At 37.9% G+C, this 19,315-nt stretch overlaps 1 protein-coding gene across 1 annotated transcript; it reads right to left on the bottom strand.

The window, feature by feature from the left end:
• Positions 1 to 671: 671 nt before the first annotated feature.
• Positions 672 to 19,313, bottom strand: CYP19A1 (cytochrome P450 family 19 subfamily A member 1). The gene is made up of 10 exons (XM_066328040.1): positions 19,254 to 19,313; positions 12,700 to 12,867; positions 11,570 to 11,720; positions 9,038 to 9,192; positions 8,607 to 8,783; positions 7,794 to 7,908; positions 6,229 to 6,343; positions 5,461 to 5,623; positions 3,817 to 4,058; positions 672 to 1,464 (listed from the first exon to the last, which is right to left on the bottom strand). The coding sequence occupies exons 2-10, from the start codon at positions 12,842 to 12,844 to the stop codon at positions 1,198 to 1,200; spliced, it is 1,530 nt and encodes a 509-aa protein (XP_066184137.1). The 5' UTR covers positions 12,845 to 12,867; positions 19,254 to 19,313; the 3' UTR covers positions 672 to 1,197.
• Between the last annotated feature and the right edge of the window lie 2 nt (positions 19,314 to 19,315).

Raw genomic sequence — 19,315 nt, 5'->3', positions numbered from 1 at the left:
CCTGTGTATACAAAACACCTTGAAAAACGTTTTCTAGAAATCTGCTTGTCATTTCAGAACTTTTCTCCTTTGTCACTACAAAACTCTGGGCATTTACCCAGTGAAATTTGCCTCTTGTGAGAGTGTTTATCTTCTTAAGCTCCAGAATCTCTCTGTATCAGTGGGCATGGAGCAGGATGCTGGAGAGCAGGACACAGTCCAGAGCTCTTACAGGAGAAGCACCAGGAGTTATTTGGATCATAAGGGAGGGACACTGTCTCCTGCTGTGGTGTGGGAACATGGGCAACAGCTCCAAATCTCACTCTCTGGAGTAGAATTGAGCAACTAAAACCGGGTCAAAAAAGGATTTGGCACATCTTAGGCAGTTTAGAGGGAATTAGACTTTCTTCACTCAAGCTGAGGTGAGGTGGGAAATTTCTACAGTCAATCAGGTGAGGATGTGGGGCTGAAAGTTACCCCTCCATGCTATGCTGATGTTCATTATCTTATCCTCACCTGGCCTTTACTAAGATGTTTACATCTTAGTAAAGCACTTTCAGGCTCCCTGCAGCAGGACATGGGGTTTTAGAAACATAGAACAGTTATCTCAAGTGCCATTATTACTCAGTACTCTGAAAATTACTGCTATTGGTAAAATCTGTGGGACACTCAGTCTTTGGTATCTGTTTAACAGGACAGCAAAACATGGTAAAGAAAACTGCTTGAATGGCTTCTTCTTCAAACATTTCTTTACAACTTATAGATGTCATAAATATTTTAAATTGTTTCTTAGTCTTGAAATAAGCTAATATTCATTCAGGTGTTATGAAAACAAAAAAATTAGAGCTTTTGCTGTAGTCAAATACTGCAACGTCCAGCTTCAGGAAGGTGGGGGAAAAGGGACTTGTGTAGTCCTAGAATTAAACACACATCAGGTATGTTAACCCTCAAGCCTCTGAACTGGCAGTGTTCAAAAGGGAAGGCATAACTTTTTCTGAACTCTATGCTTTTAAAAAGTAACCAGGAATTGTACAGAATGGCATCATCTACAACAAAACTATTCTGTACTTTTAATCTTTCCAACTGTGGCCTGTGGTTCTGCTGTGCAGGCAGAACAAGTTGTCACCTGAAGTCATTTCGGGCCAACAAAATGTTTTACTTTATGCATTTAACTAGGAATGATGAATATCTCTTAGTGGATGAGAAAGCCCTGTAACTTTAGTGCTGATCCTCTCTGTCACCCTGATCCTCGTTTGCGTTTCTTCTGGGTGTGAACACCATCTCCAGCAGGGGCTGCCGTTCTATGGGGTGCATGGATAAGTCATTGTTTTTCTGGATGTTGTTCAGGCCCCTTCCTTTCATAGTCTGCACTCTGCACCTCCTCAGAAGAGTCACTAGGATTGCCTTCATCATCACCATGGCAATGAACTTCCCCACACAGCTCCGGGGCCCGAATCCGAAGGGTTGGAAATAGCGCGAGGGGACCTGCAGAGAGCAGCACCCGGAATGAGCTCAGCCACAGATTTTTTCCATTAATACAGTGAAAATAACAATGGAAATTGCTAGTAGATATATTCAGAAAAAACTTGTGGAAATAATCTTTTATTAGGAGCGATTACTCATTTCACACTGGAAGCCCTACCCAAGTCAGGCCCAGCTACAGACGCTGACAGAAATATGGAGCAGCCCTTGGAAATTCTGAGGCAGCAGGGATTGTGCAGTTAACAATTGAATTCTGCCCAGGTATTTGTCTGTTTGTCCTGGGAACTGCAGGGATTTCACCACAAGCTGTGAAATGGAGTGGAGCTTCTGCTCTTCAAATGCATTAAACTTCATTAAAAAGTTCTTCAGAAAATGCTCATTATAAAGTTCATAAATATCTGAAATACAGGCTGATGCCTTGTCTAAAGATAATCACTAAGCCATACACCTAGTCCATATTTGTTATGAAAAAGCTAATGTTTCTGAGAACTGATTTGTCATAAAATTAAATGTTAAATTTTTGGTATCTAATAGAGAAATAACACTTATAAAATTACTGCCTTCTGTCCTGTCAGCTGAAATATGAAATGCAGGATTCCCAGGACTACTGAAGAATGAACAGCCAGCATGTGCTACTTTTATTGCCATTGATTACATCAGTTAAAAAGGAAGTCTGGTTATCAATAAATTATTTTTCTTCATCTATGCAACTTCTTTTTAAAATAGTCAGATATTAACCACGTTCAGATTTCCTATTTAACAAGAATAGAGTGGAAAATGTTGATTTATATCAAATCATCTGGAAAAAAGTGTACTGTTTTTTCTTATTTTCAGATTGACAGGAGTGCTTTATTTAATTATTTTTTAAAATCAACTGAGCTGTGCTTTTGCAAAAAATTATATATAAATACAAGTGTTTATAACACAGAGCAAGTACAGCAGCTGGCAGTACAGCACAATGGCAAATGCACAGCCTGGGAAAATGGAAAAATGTTTAGATTCTAACAATGGCATCTTACCATAAATAATGCTGGGGATTGCTATTCACTTAGAGAACTGGAGGAAAATTGTGCCTGCCAGAATAATTATGTGGCAAACAGAATGCGTCAAGTCAGATAGAAAATGTGTGGTTAAATATTTGGTCAAGGGGGAATATTTTTAGTAGCAAAATGTCCTCATAAATTAGGCAAGATATCCATTTCTGATAGAAATACTTGGAATGTAAATAATGGGTGGCAGAGCAGGATCTATTCACAGTGAATTGTAATTTTGATAAACTTTATCACTTACTCTCTTCCTGAATTTTCTACAAAGACTTGTTTGGGGCTGTTGTTTTTAATCCTGTGTGCAGGGTTTGCTCTGGGTAACCCAACAGCAGTTGACAAATATTAACCAGGTGGATTAATGCTCATTTTTGCATGTGGCTTATATGATACTCTTAGCTTTCTTGATAGGAAATAAGTGAACCTTAAATGTTTTTTGTGGCATAAACATTCATATCTCTTTGCTTTTCCTTAGCTCTTTCTTCAGGTGTTTTTCTTTCTTTAAAGCTGAAGTTGATGCTGTTGATGTTCATGTGTGCAGCTGCTAACATATCAGTGCAGTTTTAATCTCTCCAGGTTATTATTGCTGAGCAAATGCAGTTTCACAAAACCAATTATTTCATCAGTAATGCAGAAGTCTGAGTAAATAATCTGAAGGATTATTTGAATAGCAGGGGATTACAAAAAGAAGAAATGTTGCTTTTGATTATAGTTCTTCTATAATGGTAGTCAGAATGTAACTTATTTTGATATTCAGTGCTGGATGGAAACTTATTTACTCAACATCTGCAGTATTAAGTTAGTTAAAACTTAAAATTTTCATCATGGTCTATAAAATATTGTTAATTTAGAAAGGAAAGAAAAAAAAGAATAACAGAGGCAATAGATCCCAGTCTCTCAGAAGTTACTGCACTGCTTCACCTCTCCAGAGAATCCTCAGGCAGCCTCAGCTCTGTGTGGGCTGCTGGCATGGCTCTAGCCACCTAAAGCCTTTTTATTTTGTCTGGTGTCAGGGGATATAATGGCAACCACGTGTAGCTGACAAATTTAATCAGAGATTTTTAATCAAAATTATTATGTCTGGAAAAGTTGTTTTCTATATTATAATATTTTTTTATTTAAAAGGCAGCTTGACAGGAAAATATCTGCCCAGCTCTGATAATAATAATAGTAATCAGCAGGTTATATAGCTAACTAGGCACTTAAAGGGAAAACTGTCTAATGGTCACAAAGTTCTGGAGCAAGTAAGAGGAAGAGGCATTAACAATAAATAACATCCAAATTTCTGCAAGGAATAAGATGGAAAACTTACATTTTTCTCAAAATTTTCAAGAGAGAACTCATTTGGCTTTGGGAAGAATTCGAGTTTATGCATACGCCCGATGTTGAGGATAATATTTGTGCCCTTTTTCACGGGGTATCCATCAATGACATCATCCTGTAATGCTTTCCTCATGATCAAATCCACGACTGGCTGGTACCTCATGCTCTCGTAGATGAAATTCTCCACGATTTTTAAGTTTGGCATGTCATCACTTTGTATGTCTCTGTCACCTTGTGGAATAAAGTAGATGGTGAAGAGATTAGCTGGTTAGGAATTTAATAACTTCATTGTACAAATGTCAGAACATTTTGGGAAGGTTCTGGGGTTCTGAAGTTGTAGGAAGCATCCAAAAGCTTTTAAGGAATTTTGTGTAGCCTTACTTACTGAGGAAATCTGGTATATTGTTCATTAGCATAAACCCCAGCTCATTAATTAACAATCTTCTCACATTTTCTTAACGCTCTGAGTCTTTGTTCTTGTCAGCAACAAAACTCTGGGAGTCCTTCCCTGGCTTTTGCACGAGAGAGCCACAAGGCACAACAAAGAAATCTTCCAAGAGCTGAGGCAAACAGAACCTGGGGATAGTCTGGAGCTAATTCTGCAGGGACCTTACATTTTCAGTGTGCTGTTGGGTTTGGCTGGGTGTCCATCCAGGGTGGGTGTCCATCCAGACCCTGCTGGGGGCTGACCATCCCATTAGGGAGAGGAAATTCCAGCAGCAGAGTCAGTGCTGGATGTGCTGCCCTTGGCAGCTTCACTGCTGCTCTCCAGCCCCGAGGAGCTCAGGGCTGTGGCTCACTGCTGCTGGGGCTGTTTGCCAGGCAAAAGGCACTTTGCCACCCTGGCTGGCCACTTCCTCATGGAAAACACATTCCTACCTTACGGGTAAGGCTTCACAAGGAAACGGGGAAAATGAGTGAGTGAGTACTCTCATGAAGACAGTAAAATAAGGATGATTAAAAGTATCTGAGAAAAAGAGTAAAAGACTTGTGATACATTTTCCAGTGTTTAACAGACCAGAAGTAAATCCTAAATAAGAGTGGATGAAATTAGTTTCTATATTGGTTCAGTGTCAGGCTTTGAATGGAGACTAGAGACAGAGAAGAATACAAATTTGGAATATCTTGATTGTGTTTTGAATAGTTAGTAATTAGTACTTAGTGGAGGCCAATTTGACATCAAAATGGTTGACAGCAGAATATAATTTAAATTTTGTCTAGTCTTTCCCTTCTAGAGTCATAATGAAACTTAGGGAAGTTCTGTATTTTATCACAGAGAAATATTGGTGATAAGAAGTATTTGAAACAAGTGCCCCCTTTTGTTGTTTCAGGGTAACTGGAAATAATTTCAATGGAACGTGAGGTGAATGCTGTTTTTACATTGTGGTTGCTGAGGAGAGAATATACCACATTATTTCTAATAGATAATCAATTACGAGGATTCCTATTTTATTTTACAAATTTCTCACATTTTTTCATTTGCTCTAACACAGTCTTTTACATACAATAGTAGTTCATATGTTTTACAGCAAAAACTTCTGTTAGGAGAAAATACTTAAAATTTTCAGGTTTAGATAAATGAAAGTAGATCACTGCTGAATCTGTGATCACTGACTTTGCAGCTCTTGCTTACCCACAACAGTTTCAATTTCCCTCATCATCTCCTCTTCCACCGTGGGGTGCTCTGCAATCAGGATTAGCATAAAGAAGAGAGTAACAGAGAGAGTGTCAGGAGCAGCAATCATCATCTCCAGCACACACTGGTTCACATTCTCAGCAGTCAGATCCCCTCTGTTCTGAAAATAAAAACAGGAAATTTTGGAGGAAATATTGGTTACTGATCTCTGATGCCAACAAAGGTCCTATAGAATGCCCAATTTCTTGACAGTCTGTCTTGGGCTAAATAGCATCTCTCTTTTGTCTTTCAGAGAAAGGCAGAAAGCTCATGTTCTGATGGGTGTGTATTTCCCTAAAGAAAAGCAGAAATGTGTGTTCTTAGCTCAGGTGGTTCTTAGTTTATTGCATCTCCTCACAGAGTTTGTGAGCTGTCAGAGATTATACAGGATAGGAGTAATATAACATTTGAAATCTTTGCAAACAAAAGGCAATACATTAAATAATACACAGGGGTTAGGGAAAGACTGGAGGAACCTCAGTGATAGATGCAAGGGTTTTAGGGATGTTGTTTAAGCCATGAAATAAATATGACAAGCACTTGAGCCTGAAATTCAAGTATTCCTGTTTGAGTCACTGTCAGAGACTCTACAGCACAAACGACTCAGCACCCCTTTATGATGATGTGACTTTTAGAGAGGTATATTAAGTTTAAATTGCAAAGCCTGTGCTCAGGAGAATGTCAGAAAAACCAAAATTTGCCATATTTTGAGTAAATTCTCAATACCTGTGCAAAAATCAGCTGGGATGCAAAATCCATGTGTTCATCCAACTTTTCCACAGTGGAAAGCTTTTGTCGTTTCTGTTCTATTAAGATTTCCATTGCTCCTTTAAGATCCTTGCTGAAAACAGATGAATCCAACATACTGATAAATATCTGCACCAGGGTGTGACAAAAAATACAGAGATGTACCAAGAAAAGCATCTAAGGATGGCAGAAATTAAATATTCCTAAGAATAGTTATATGGTTCTGTGCAAAAGTAGAAATACTTATACAAGGAGTATTTCCTTATAATTCTTAAATAATTGCTTGTCAGTCTGGAATGAAATCTTAATCTCTTTTTATAGAACAGACTGAAAAATGTGCCCATATACACTATTAAAGAGTAAAGTTTTAAAAGATTTATTACCATTTACAAAGAATTTGTTTATTTTCTTGTATTTTATAGTGTATTTTATCAGTAAGTAAAATGAATTTAATAAACATAAGGGATGATTTTTAGAAAAGTGTACAAGTGTTAGATAATGTGTACCTTGGAGGTAGAGTTAATTTAAACATTTCATGTTTAAATAGTCATACTGTGTCAACAGTTTCTATTTCAGTGGTGAAAAAAGCAATATTCAAAACTTGTTATAAATTTTGGGGGAATTTTCAATTAAATTTCAGGAAAGAAAAGTAATCAGTGCCAAAATAAAACTAGTATGCAAATATTAGAGAAGGTGAATCTTGTGTCTAGCCCTCAAGAGCTGTCTATTAGTTTGGGTGAACCTGATCTTCTCCTTAAAGCCTTTACGTTATGTAGCACTATCAAAGCAATTTATTACGTATCCTTCCTAAGGAGAAATTTGTCTCATTAGGTGAAAAACAAATTCAAAATAAAAAAAGTGAGTGCCAGTTCTGTTTAAAGCCAGCTCTCTTTTGACAGAGGACAGAGAACAAGATCACAAAACTGGAAGAGGCATTTTGTGGTTTTGCAAAGAGGAAAACAGCAAAATGTATTTGTTACTTATTTAGGAAAGAAAAAACCCAATCTTGAAATGGATTATCACACTGAGCACCAAGTTTTCACTCATAAAGAGTGGTTGGCTCAAAAATGCATGTTGAGGGAATAATAAATAATAACAGGTACCTGCTCAAGGGTTAACTCTTGGGGAGCTGTGCCCTGAATACAGATGGGTTTCTGTGTTTGGGTAAGCTGTAACCTGCTCTGATGTTCTCAACTGGACAGCAAATACAACTTCATCCATAGGACGGCTTTTCCTTGTCTGAACCAAACCAGTGATCTCAGTTTAGTTTCACATTTGAGTGTGCATGAATCAATATTTTGGTGAATATATTGGGACTGGATAGACAAAGCTTCAAACTGGTCCAGGAATTCAGCTACTTGAACTACCAGGGACAAATCTGGTTCTGTCTTGGCTCTGCAGACAGGGCACCTCAGCAGCCACCTTTGCAAGTGTCACAATTTAATTTCTAAAAGGCAGAGAAAAGCTTCAAGGGAAATGCTCCTTCATAAAAAGAAAGAAAGAAAGGATCTTATGTAAACTCTTTGTAGAACGTTGATACTCACACCGCGTCCTCGTATTTCTTGCACAGCCAAGAAATCTTAAAAAATATGTCAGGCTTTAATAAAAGTGCTTGCCAGGCATCAAAGTAGTTTTGAATCTTAAGCACAATGGCATTTTCTGAAATGAAATGTTAAAAAAAAGTCAATAGTCAAGTAAGATAAATCCTTCAGAAAAATTAATAATAAGGTTGTGTTCCCTGCTCCACTTAGTTCATGGGAATTTGATAAGCAGCTGATAGGTAACTTTTGTGGCACACTGTAAAAAAGGTCTAGATCTTTTTAGAAACTCTTGGTAACTTGCTACAAAGACACAGAGGTGTGTCAGCCAAACCAAAGAGTCCCCCACATGAGTGCAGAAGTAGAACTACTGCAGAATACTGAAATGGACAATTTAGACATCCTGATAGTATTATTTCTGTCATAGGCTGAAGAAATCATAGAAAACATAAATTTTTAGGTGAACTTTTCTGAGCAATTATTTAATTTGGTGGAAAGGTTTCAGATTCTTGCATTATTATAATATAATATTGGAATTTTACCAAATTGGTGAATAAATATCTCTTCAAATGGTAGAATAATTGGTGAATAAATATCTCTTCCTTAAGGTGGGTGACGAGCTAATGTATACTTTTGGTCATACAAAACTCTCCTCTATAGCTGGCATGATAATAAATTAATTTTAGTTAATTATGTGGTGATGCAAGAGTTAGTTCTTGCTCTGTTTTTTGGGGCTAAACTGCTGAGTGGAATGGATGAATTTTCCTTGGATATGTATTTCAGACCCATCTTAGGGCCCAAAATGGAGTCTGTCAGTACCATCCAGAGGGACCCCGAGGAACAGCTTGTTGGATGTGTCGAGCATGATCCTCCTCATGAGGTTCAGCACGTTGATGTTCCCCAACTCCGTTGTAACTTCCTGGAGTTTGTCCAGGTGGTCGATGGTTGACTCCACACAAATTGTGATCATCCTCACCAGCCCGGGGCCAGATAGAGCTGAAACATTGGTGCAAAATGAGCACAAGGTTTGTTAATTTTTGTACCTTCTTTGTAATGCCTCCATTGGTGATAATACTGTTGATAAAGTGGCAAACATTATTGTATCAGTGGGTGGTGTAAAACCCTTCTGAGGCTTGAGTGGTTTGTCATCCTTTGAGAAGAAAATGTGGGGATTTCAGACTGACACACCAGCAGGAAAGATTGGCTGGGTGTGTCACAGGGATGCAGAGTGTCAGTGCACACTCAGTTACCTTTGGTGAAAAAGGGTCGGATTTCTTTCCAGTGTGCTGGGTTGTTGTTAAATATGATCCCATTCTCATACATGCCAATGCACTGTAATCCAAGCTTGCTCCCAAATCGAGACACGTAGTGCCAGTGCTTCATCACATGGAACACACTTGAGGATCTGGGGAAGGAAGAAGGACAAAGCCCTAAATGAAAAAACTGTTTCATAGACTGAATACAGCATTTGTATTCTGACATTTTGCAGTTGCTCCCAAGTGCTGACTCGCATTTTTAATTTAGCGGGAAGTACAATGCTTAGCACGAAAGTATGTTCCTTTTACATAATTAAAAATCTTGATGATCAGTGCCTTCAGAATTTATATTAAAGTAGTAATTTCTTCTGTTCAGATTTAAACTATTTTTCAATTAAAATGCAAATGGTTAATGAAGGATTTTAAACTGAATAGAGTGTATATGTGCAGATATATATGATACACTTAGGCAGTGCCCAATGTCAGATATTTCAGAGGATAAGGTAAAATAATTGCTATGTACCAAATTACATCTTTACTTTTGTATAGTCAATGCTATGTATTCTTTTGTAGCTCTTTGGTCATTCCCAAACACATCCTGAAAGCATAAAAATACATGCATCACTTAAATATGCATCATCATAACAGGATGGTAAGTGTGGGATAAATAATAAATATTCTTAAAGAGACACATAAGGGAAGCAAGTCCATGATATGCATAATTATATTTACAGTCAGAAAGATTCATTTGCTGGTGCTGGTGGACAGCATTCTTGCTTTAGGATATAATTTCCTTTAGAGGGAGCCAGCATTTCAGAAATGTGATGAAACACTGATCAAAGAGAATCCAAGCAAAAGAAAGAAAATCAGAACAAAGATTTGAAACAAAACGATATGCTTTTTCCTTTACTGTGTAGTATAGTCTATGGGCCAAACCCCAGACTACTAATGTAAGTTTAGTTTATTTTTTCAGTCAGGTAATGTAGATGTGACTTTTGCTATTGACTGCAAATATTCTTGATGTCATAGTTTTGCATGATCTGGAGGTAAAGTTAACATTAAAGTTTTTCTCCCTGTCAGGGCACATCTGTAAATACATCTGTATTTCCCTGAACAGGAAAAGGTGGTGTTGAATTCTGACATCTGTCCCCAGAAAGGAGAAGGGGCAGCAGGCTCATTCCTCTTCCTCCCATCCCACGTGTCTGTCTGCAGGAGACACATTATAATGTCTCAAGGAAGGGTTTTGTCAAGTGACCTTGCATAAGCAGGTTTTCCTAATGAAACTATTTAATGAAGTCCTCCAAAAGGCATCAGCTCTTATAATTAAGACTACAAGTCCTTCTTTCTGTGCATTAGCACCTCAGTATTGGATTTGATACAGTAAGTTCAGATGGCATTGGTGAAAAAAAAGATGACATTGATTTTCTTATACAGAAGCCAGGCTATGTTTAGTTTTGCAGTGAATTTAGTATCCACTGAAAATTTTATTCTACGTTCTTGATTTAAAAAAGTTACATACTTATTTTCTATGTACAGTCAATGATTTAAAGCAAAAATGTCTGAAGAAAAACAATGTATTGACTCTGTAAATCTGGAATTGTTTAGTGGCACTCCTGGTTTGTTTCTGATGAATTGGTAGCACAAAGAGGGAAAAACAACAGTAAGAGTTCAGAGTATTTTCAAAGTGTTCAGAGCAATATCAGAATATTTTACTGCTTTAGTTGATATTTGCAACAGCCTTGGTGCAAAAATTTCCTTGTCATGATTACCTCTTTTTACAGAGGTTAAAATAGAGCTGAAGCTGACTTACACCACTTGGCAAATTCTGTGATTATTCTCTATGCTGCACTGTCTTTCAAAAACTTTTACTCAATGAAGATATGAATTGACTGACATTGTTACTAAGAGGTTTGGATTCTTTATCAATTACATGTGGTAAACGTTTTACTACTTTTTTTTTCCTTTTTTTTTTCAGGCGTGACTTATAATAATCCAGTGATACACTGAAGTTTAGCATTATGTTTAATACTGTGCACAATTGAAGCCTATGAATAATCCCATTAATTGGAGTGGAATTACTCCTAATACTATAATGCTATATTTGCTTAGTTAAATCGTTGAATTGGAGCCATAACCTTCAAGCATTTACTTCTACTTTAAGGAGAAACTTAAAAACAGAAAATGAAAATTTGACTTAATCCCACATTGCAGTCAGCCTAGATCCTAAGATTGAATATTATCTTAAAAATAAATGGAATAGTAAAATAGATGGTAAATTATTTTTACATTTGAGCCACAGTACACAGTCCTTTCCACAAAAAAATATTAGGAGAATTCACCAAAACTTCAATAGCAGAGTCTTTAAACAAACACAAGATTAGAAAGAGGTCTGTGAACAGCAGAAAGTAAAAAGTTAGGACAATTTTTGAAAATAATAGCTTCAATGCAACTTCAGAACAAAGAAGCAAAGTGGTTGTAAAGATAGAAAGGATTTCAAGTTATTAAGTATAGAAAATAAGGATTTACTTGCTAATTATAAATGTTTCTTCACCGCTGATCCAAACTCTCACAAATTCTCCATACGTCTTGTTGTAGTAGTTGCAGGCATTCCCTACTCCCATCCAGAGAAATCTGCCATGTGAAATGAGGGGGCCAATTCCCATACAGTATCCTGGCCCTAAAAACAGGGGAACAGAGGTTTGGTCTCAGCAGTGCTCACGGACAAGAAAAGAAAACACTTCGGAGCATCTCCCTTTGAAAGGAGGTTTTAAACAGGACAGTGATAGTTGTGCTGGGCAGTTCACATATATATCTAAAGGACAGTCCTGGTCTGAAACTGCCTCAGAAGCTGCAGCTGAGCTGGTGAAGTCTCAGTTCCTGAGGAAGCTCCCAGTGCTTTCAGTGGTACCTACAGCAAACGACATTCATTGCTGCTTTGTGCAACTCTCAGCTGCTGATTGCTTTTGGAGGGACAATGCTCCAGCCTAGAAAGAAGAAATGTTCTTTTGGGCAAGAATTCAATCTTTTCCCAGAATTTCATTCAGTAGTCACTGTGCTGGGTTAGCACTATTTCTGTTCAACACCTGTGAGAGATCGTGCTCTGCACTCGTGCAGCAGGGCATTGCATCTGGTGGAAAATAATCTGAGCTGTTAATGTCTGAACAAGCCCCCAGAATATTACAGAAGGGAAAGGGAATTCGATGTTTTTCTGTTCTGGAGCATTCTCAGTGATAAAGGTAGAGAAAGATTGACAACCTACTAAAAATCTGAACAGCTTCTTAGGTAACTGTTTAGAGTAAAGGAAATTTAGAGAGATTTAAACTTTAAAATATGTAAAAAGTAGTTTATAATGCATATGAAAATGAGAACATCCTGAGTTTGTAAAATAGTATTATATCTTTCTAGCATACACAAAATAAAGCTGAAAATGAAATTTCATGTGGCCAAGCCACAATTATTATGGAAGTTCTGAAGTTAGAATAAGCCTGATTTCCTTTAGCAGGAACTTTCAAAAATCTGTATTATTTAAACTGATTCATAATAAATTTTGCTGTCATACCATGATTACTCACCCTTACTTTGTCACTTAAATTTGAGAACAAAACAAAGACTACTCTGAAAACTTTTATGTGGCACAATAGGTGAAGTTAATTTACCTGGTATTGATGAAGTCTCTTCATGGTTCCATATTAGAAAGAGAAAGCACATGAGGATGAGGATGGGCACTGTGGCCACGGGCATCGTGTCCGGGACCAGGCTGGTGATGTTGTAGTGCATTGGGTTCAGGGTTTCCAGGACCATCTTTTCAGAGAGGTTCTGCTTTGCTTCAGAGGGAGGGAGAGAGAGAGAGAGAGAAGAGGGGAGAGAGAGAGAGGCTGTCAAAGCTCAGATGTGTTCAGCTGTGCTTGGTACCTCTCACCCCCTTTGTGGCTCCTACAAGTGAGCAGATCAGCTCTGCATGTGGCTTTATAACGAGAGTGACTGCCTGGAGGGCTTGCCAGGACAAGCTTCATCACAAGCCAAAAGAGACATGAAGCAGACACTTTTTTTGCTTGGGAATAACAAAGGTTTTCTGACCTTGATGTTGAGGCATAGTTTTGGATATTTTGGCTGACAGACCTTTTATCACTGATACCGACTTGGCTGGCTAACACTGAGGTTTACTCCTTGCAAATCTCTAACCAAAACACAAGAAATTAAACTTTCAGCACATGTGGAAGCACTGAATGAGCTCACTTGCCAGCTTTTGTGTGTCTTACTTAGCTGTTTCCTTCCTGCATGCCTGTAGTGCCAGAGTTCCTGAATATCCCAAATAACCATGGTAGTTTTCAGTCATACAGATGAAGTGCCCCAGCACCACAGTTTTTTGTTTGAAACATTTTTATAGTATTTTTTTACTGCCAACCTTTGAGTGTAACATAATTTAATATAATGTAATGTATTTCTTTATGGTTTTTCTGTTAAATACTTTGAAAAATATAACATATGCCATAACAAACAGGATCACAGATTGTCTGTTGCCATGTTTTTACTCAGGCTGAACCAGCACTCAGCACACAAAAGAAAACCCAAGGGCAGCCAACAGATCTCTTAGGCATAAAAGGAATAGAAGGATTAATTAAAAGTTTTTTTGCATGTTTTTGAATTAAATCATAAAATATAAGGAGTTGTTGTACCTGAGAAGGAATATGTGTGAGCAGGAATGTGAGTGAGAACTCATTTAACCACAGAAAGGTACTGCTTGAACCTGCACAATATTTTATTAATAAAACATCTTAATTCTGCTCTGGCAATAACTAAGAAGAGATTTGTCTTGTTTCTTCCTAAAACAATATTTCAAAGTTGAAGGATCTATTTACTTAGCAGGAAGCTTTTAGATACAGTTTACTTTCAGCAAGTGCTTTCTTGTGTGTCTTGTGCTTTGGTCTCATTGCAGAAGAAATGAGAGCTCACTTTGCAGTGACCATCGGTGCTGCAATTATGTCAAACAAAGCCAAGAATGGGAGACATGCTTTTAGATCATGAGAATCCTGGTGTTCATGGTCAAAGGAGGAAATGGATGGAGTGTAGGAAGGGAAGATGGGGAAAGGGAGTAAGCAGTGGTTTAAAGCCTTGCAGGTGCCTGTAGTGCTGTCTTATGGGTGCTTCTGGGGTTTTTATGATCCAAAATGCCCAATCTGCCCGGTGACCTTTCAGAAACATCCCTGCTATTGCAATAAGGAGCAGCCCACCCCTTCTGAAAGTGTCCAGGGACAGGTCACATCCTGGACACATCCAGCTGTTGGATTGTCTTGTGTTTTGTGAAAAAGTTTTGTAATCACGAGCATTTTTACCATGTAATGGCATTTCTTAGTTTGTATTTCCTTGAGTGCTATTCCTTACCACAACAAAAGCATGTCTATGTGTATGTGAATATTTTATCAGGTTCTGTCCCTTTCACTAATATGAGTTTACAGCATTACAGAGGGAAATAGCCACACTTGGGCCATGTAGTTCCATTTTTATATTGCTTTCTCTCTGGATCTGCACAAACTTCATGTTTGTACTCCCTTGCCACAGTTAGGCTTTGATGTGCATTGTTTTTTCTCTTTTTTCCAAGATATTCTAGTGTGTGTGCAGTAGTTTCACTGCCTCATATTCCCTGTGGAGACACGTTAGGAGCTGGTTGGGCATTTTGGTGCTGTGAAATAAACCAATTTCATACCTCCCAATGTGTATCTATGAATATTATTTCTGCAGGGTGAGCCCTGGTAGGGTGGAAGGTCCTGCTATGTGTGCACACTGTACTTTGCAAGTATGAGTCTCCCCCTTCTATTTTCTAAAGATCAACCCTGAGTTTTGGTCTTGTTCAGCTCTTAAATACTCACAGCTAAAGCTTATCATTGCTTTGACAGTGGAATGCAGACAGGTTTCTGTTTTCTCAAAATATACAGATAGCAATGGACTGGGTTTTAGAGTCTTGATTTCTCCAGCTTCATAATTTTATTGCTCTTAGTAAAAGAATTTTTTTCTTTTCTTTTTTTTTTTTTTTTTTTTTTTATGTCCAACACATCAGTGTGCACCTTGCTGTTACATTTATAGTTTTAGTATCCTGGATTGTGCTGTCATGTAGATAAAAGTATTAAAGGCAAAGTATTAAGTTTGAATAGTTTTTACACTCTTGACCTGATCTAAAACAGTCTTTAGTCAAAGTGGCTTCTCAAGACCTTAAACAGTTGAATTGAACTCCTGTATTGAGGAGTTCTTTGCTTCATTTCAATGAGTGTGATTGAAGCAGCCTTTCAGGGCTTGCATTTTTAACCTCTTCTGTTTTCATTGCAAAAGCCAGCTGGGCCATGAAAAATTCACCTTAAAAACATTTCAACACAATTGTTTGTCTTACTTTTTATTCATTTCATCTTTTTAAAACTGCCCACGAGTTAAGTCACTCCTCATAAAAACTCAGCCAAACCCATTTGGACAGTAATTAGTCACTGAGCAGGCTGAAAACGCTAGAAATGGAACCAAGTGCCCACCATGCATGAAGAAGGGTTTCTATAGCCTTGCTCATTTTGCCTTTTCTGCTGTAAGTAATTTTCCTTCCCTTGCAGCTGGTGGAGGTATCTCAGGTCAGAGGGGTTTGTTGCTTCTGATTGTTATGTATGTGGCAGAGGAAGGATGGGGCCAAAAAAGCTTTTAAAATCCCACTGTTTAGTGGGGGGAAAGAGACTTTGGTGACAGATGGATGGCTGTGCACGGGCTCTGTGGCTGACAGCAATTAGGGATCTCCACACCGGGGAAAGCAGCTGCCAGCAGAGGGCCCTTCAGATTGCTGATTTTCCAGTCTTGGCTACAAAGCACAAGGAGAATATTCTAGGTTCTGTTCAACATTTTCCTGCTAAAGGTAATGTGAGGAATGATGTCAAGGTTCACAGTAAAGAGAGAAGCTCATATATCGAAAGGACAGCTGTACTGACACCTCTTATTCTGGTTAGAGCTTTGTATTTAATGTCTTAATTTTGACGAGTTCTTAAAAATGCCTGATAACTCCTAAGGAGCCATTCTTGTGTCCTGGAGGTGTTTCCTTTGGAGTGGTTCATCTGTCAGGAGAGAAAAACATCTGCTACTTGTTATAAATTCCCAGGTATTAGTGGCCCATATTAGCAGCATCTGAAGCAACTTATCTAGGTTTAAACAGTTTGGAAAAATAAACGGATTTATTTCACACAAAACCTGTTCTGCTTTACAGAACTGCTCCCATTGTACCACAATGTTTGCCGATGCTGATATAGACTGAAGGAACACAGTACCTCTGAAAAATAAAATAGTAGGTTTTAATTGATTTGAAGTGGGTATTTATCACCAGGTGTACGTCCTTGATAGAGGGAGTGTCTTGTTTCCTTGAAAGGCTCTGGGGTTTAAAGCTGAGAACACATCAGGAGGCCTTTTGAAACTGGAGAGTACTTACCATTCCTTTTAAGGTGAGAGGTAAATTACTCTGTAAGCATCACACTGCACATCTATTTAGTGTCACCCTGAATTCTGTGGTCTCTTCTAATTCTTTAATTCTCTCAGGATGCAATGGGGATGTCACTCAGAGTTTTCCATCACAATTTATTGGTTGTCTCATATTGCACTCCTCTCGTGACTTTTTTTGTCTTTGATCCACATGACTTTTTCTTCATTACTTTTTATTTGTTTTATTATTTAATTATTTTTATCACTTTATAATTTTTCACTGTGTTCACCTGCTCCTTTGCATCTGTCAGACATCTCTTATTTCAGATGGGTTTGCAGTCCCAACGTGCAGAGCAGATATTTTAAATTTAGGTGTTTTCATTACTCTGCTTCTGAAGCATTCTGCCTTGTCTAGGACAATTTCCTACTTTTAACTTAATCCTCTGCATCTCAAAAGGAAGGTAAATACAATAAAATATGAAAAGGAGGGAATGAACCCCGTTTTCAGTCATTTCTAGAGTTTGAGTCAGGGGGCTGGAATTTGTGTCGCTGCAGAGGTCTATCACATCTAATTACTATGGAAATGTATTCTACCAGTGTTGAATGGTTATTACAGCCTTGTAGAATAATCCTGTACCTCTTGATTACTATGAAATCTAATCTAAATAGCACTTACAGCTTCATCTGTTGTTTAGGTTAGAGGAGAAGGAGGAAGAGAGAAGGAAAAGATGACAGCTTTCAGCAGAAGCTTGGAAGTGGGAATTTAGTAATGATCATCCTGGCAATCTAAAGGGCTCTTGACAAGTAAATGAAGAGGTAGGAGCCTAATGTGTCACAGGGCAAGGGAAAGAGAAATGCAGAACACAGCCACGATTTTGTGGTGTTGGAAAAACATCTGTATTGTGAGATAAGAAAGACTGTTACGTTTGATGCCTCTTCCTATTACTTGGAATTTTATTTTTAATTTTGGTGAGTGCTCTTATGACAGGGTGACCTTGTTTCACAGCTGAATAGGATCTATCCCTGGAGCCTGCTTCTCTGAGATTTTCTGTCAGCTGCCTTTGAGAGCACTTGTGAAATGCTGCTACACTGTCACAGTGCTGGTAGTGGCCACAAAACTCGATTTCTTGGCACTCTTTCTACTCAAGGTGTACAGGGAGTTCCAGGGTGCAGAGAAGTTTGGAATTGCAAAGTTACAATTACCACTATAAGTGTTGATATTCCTGATGTCTGGGGTCAGTTTGGTCAATCAGTTTTCTTAGCACCACCCAGTTCTGGTGTGTGACTGAAAATTAACTGGTCACTAAACCCTTTGAAAGGGAAACAAATATGTTACAAATATCTTCCATAAATATAGGACTCCATTTGAATCTTACTGTTTGTTTGCATCATTGTGGTAAGGGCAGTGCCTCTTTTTTGTGCCTTTATATGTGGTTGAAATGTGATTTGGAAAAATAACTTGCCAGTTTTAGGACTCTTCACAAAAGGTCTTGTTGTTGCTTGTGAACCACCACAATGCCCATGAAAAGTGTCACCCATATGAAATGGTGCAAGGGTTTAATCTGAAAAAAGACATCTCCTGGAGCAGAATAGGTGTGCCAGTGCTTGTAAGGCATCAAAAAGAGCTGTGGGATTGTGAAAAATTCTGCAGTAGTGGCAGGACTTTAAATTACTTTCTGACAACCTCAAACTTTCATTACAACACCACAAGCTCTAATGAACTCAAAAGTAACCAGAAAATGAGTTGTGGATGGCAATTGAAATCTCTCCAAAGTGCTTTTTATCCGACTCCTTGTTATGACTGTGGCAAAGCATTTTTTTTCTCTGGTTAAAAATATCATGTATTCTGTCAAAGTATGTAAATTAATCCTGAAGAAAAGCTTATCTGTATATTTGGAAAAACAAGACTAAGAAAGAATGCATGACAGTTCTCAAACCATTCTTTTTGCAAATGACTTTATTAATCAGATATTATTATTAACTGAGATATAGCAGCTAGAAGAAAGACAGCTCAGCAAGCACAGATGTATATCAAGCTTTGATAGAATAAAAAACTTCCCAGGGTCATTTCCAGACTTGTTCTACCTGATTTTTATCCTCACTTTTGCTTCACCTCACTTTTTAAACCTCACTCACAATGCATTTTTTCCATGCCATGACAGTGATGCTTGGAAATGTCAGTTTGTCCAAAATTCACAACTTCCCAACTAAATCTGCCTTGCTATGCAGCAGCAGCTGGCAGTGTCTGTCCCAGGCTGTGTATTCTGCCATAACTCTGACACGGTACATGTGAAAAAAAGTCCGCTTGAGAGTCAAAAGAATTAAATCAGACACCACAGAAACACTGAACAGGTTTGGTTTTTAATCTGGGGGCTCCATATCTATAAAAACTGAAATTATTTAATATTTTTGCTGTAATGTAAATAATTTGAAAGGCTGCACGAAGTGAATACACTTTCTTAGGATAACTATTCTGCAAGAACACCGTACTGTTTTTTTAGAAAGGAAACTTTGTAGAATACTTGCAAAATATATAGTGTATTGCTGTTGTTTTACTACCAAAAATTTGTCCAAAGACCTGTATATTTTCTACTAAAAACCCCCTCTGTTTAGATAGTGACAGCATATAATTTACACAAAGATAATTACAGTAGCAGATCAAAGCAACTCCAGAAGGCATACTTCCCACTCAAAACAAAAATAAATCCCATTTATGTAATGTCCTACCCATCCTGTTTGAAGAAAAATTCTAGGATATGAATTGAAAATTTACCTGTGTCTTCTTGTTACTTCTGGATTTTTGCCGTGTGCTATCCTGGCTCCTGGTGTGCTCCC

The sequence above is a fragment of the Sylvia atricapilla genome, chromosome 13, assembly GCF_009819655.1.
Source record: "Sylvia atricapilla isolate bSylAtr1 chromosome 13, bSylAtr1.pri, whole genome shotgun sequence".
In the NCBI taxonomy this organism is placed as follows: domain Eukaryota; kingdom Metazoa; phylum Chordata; class Aves; order Passeriformes; family Sylviidae; genus Sylvia; species Sylvia atricapilla.
This window is presented reverse-complemented; position numbering and strand designations above follow the sequence as displayed.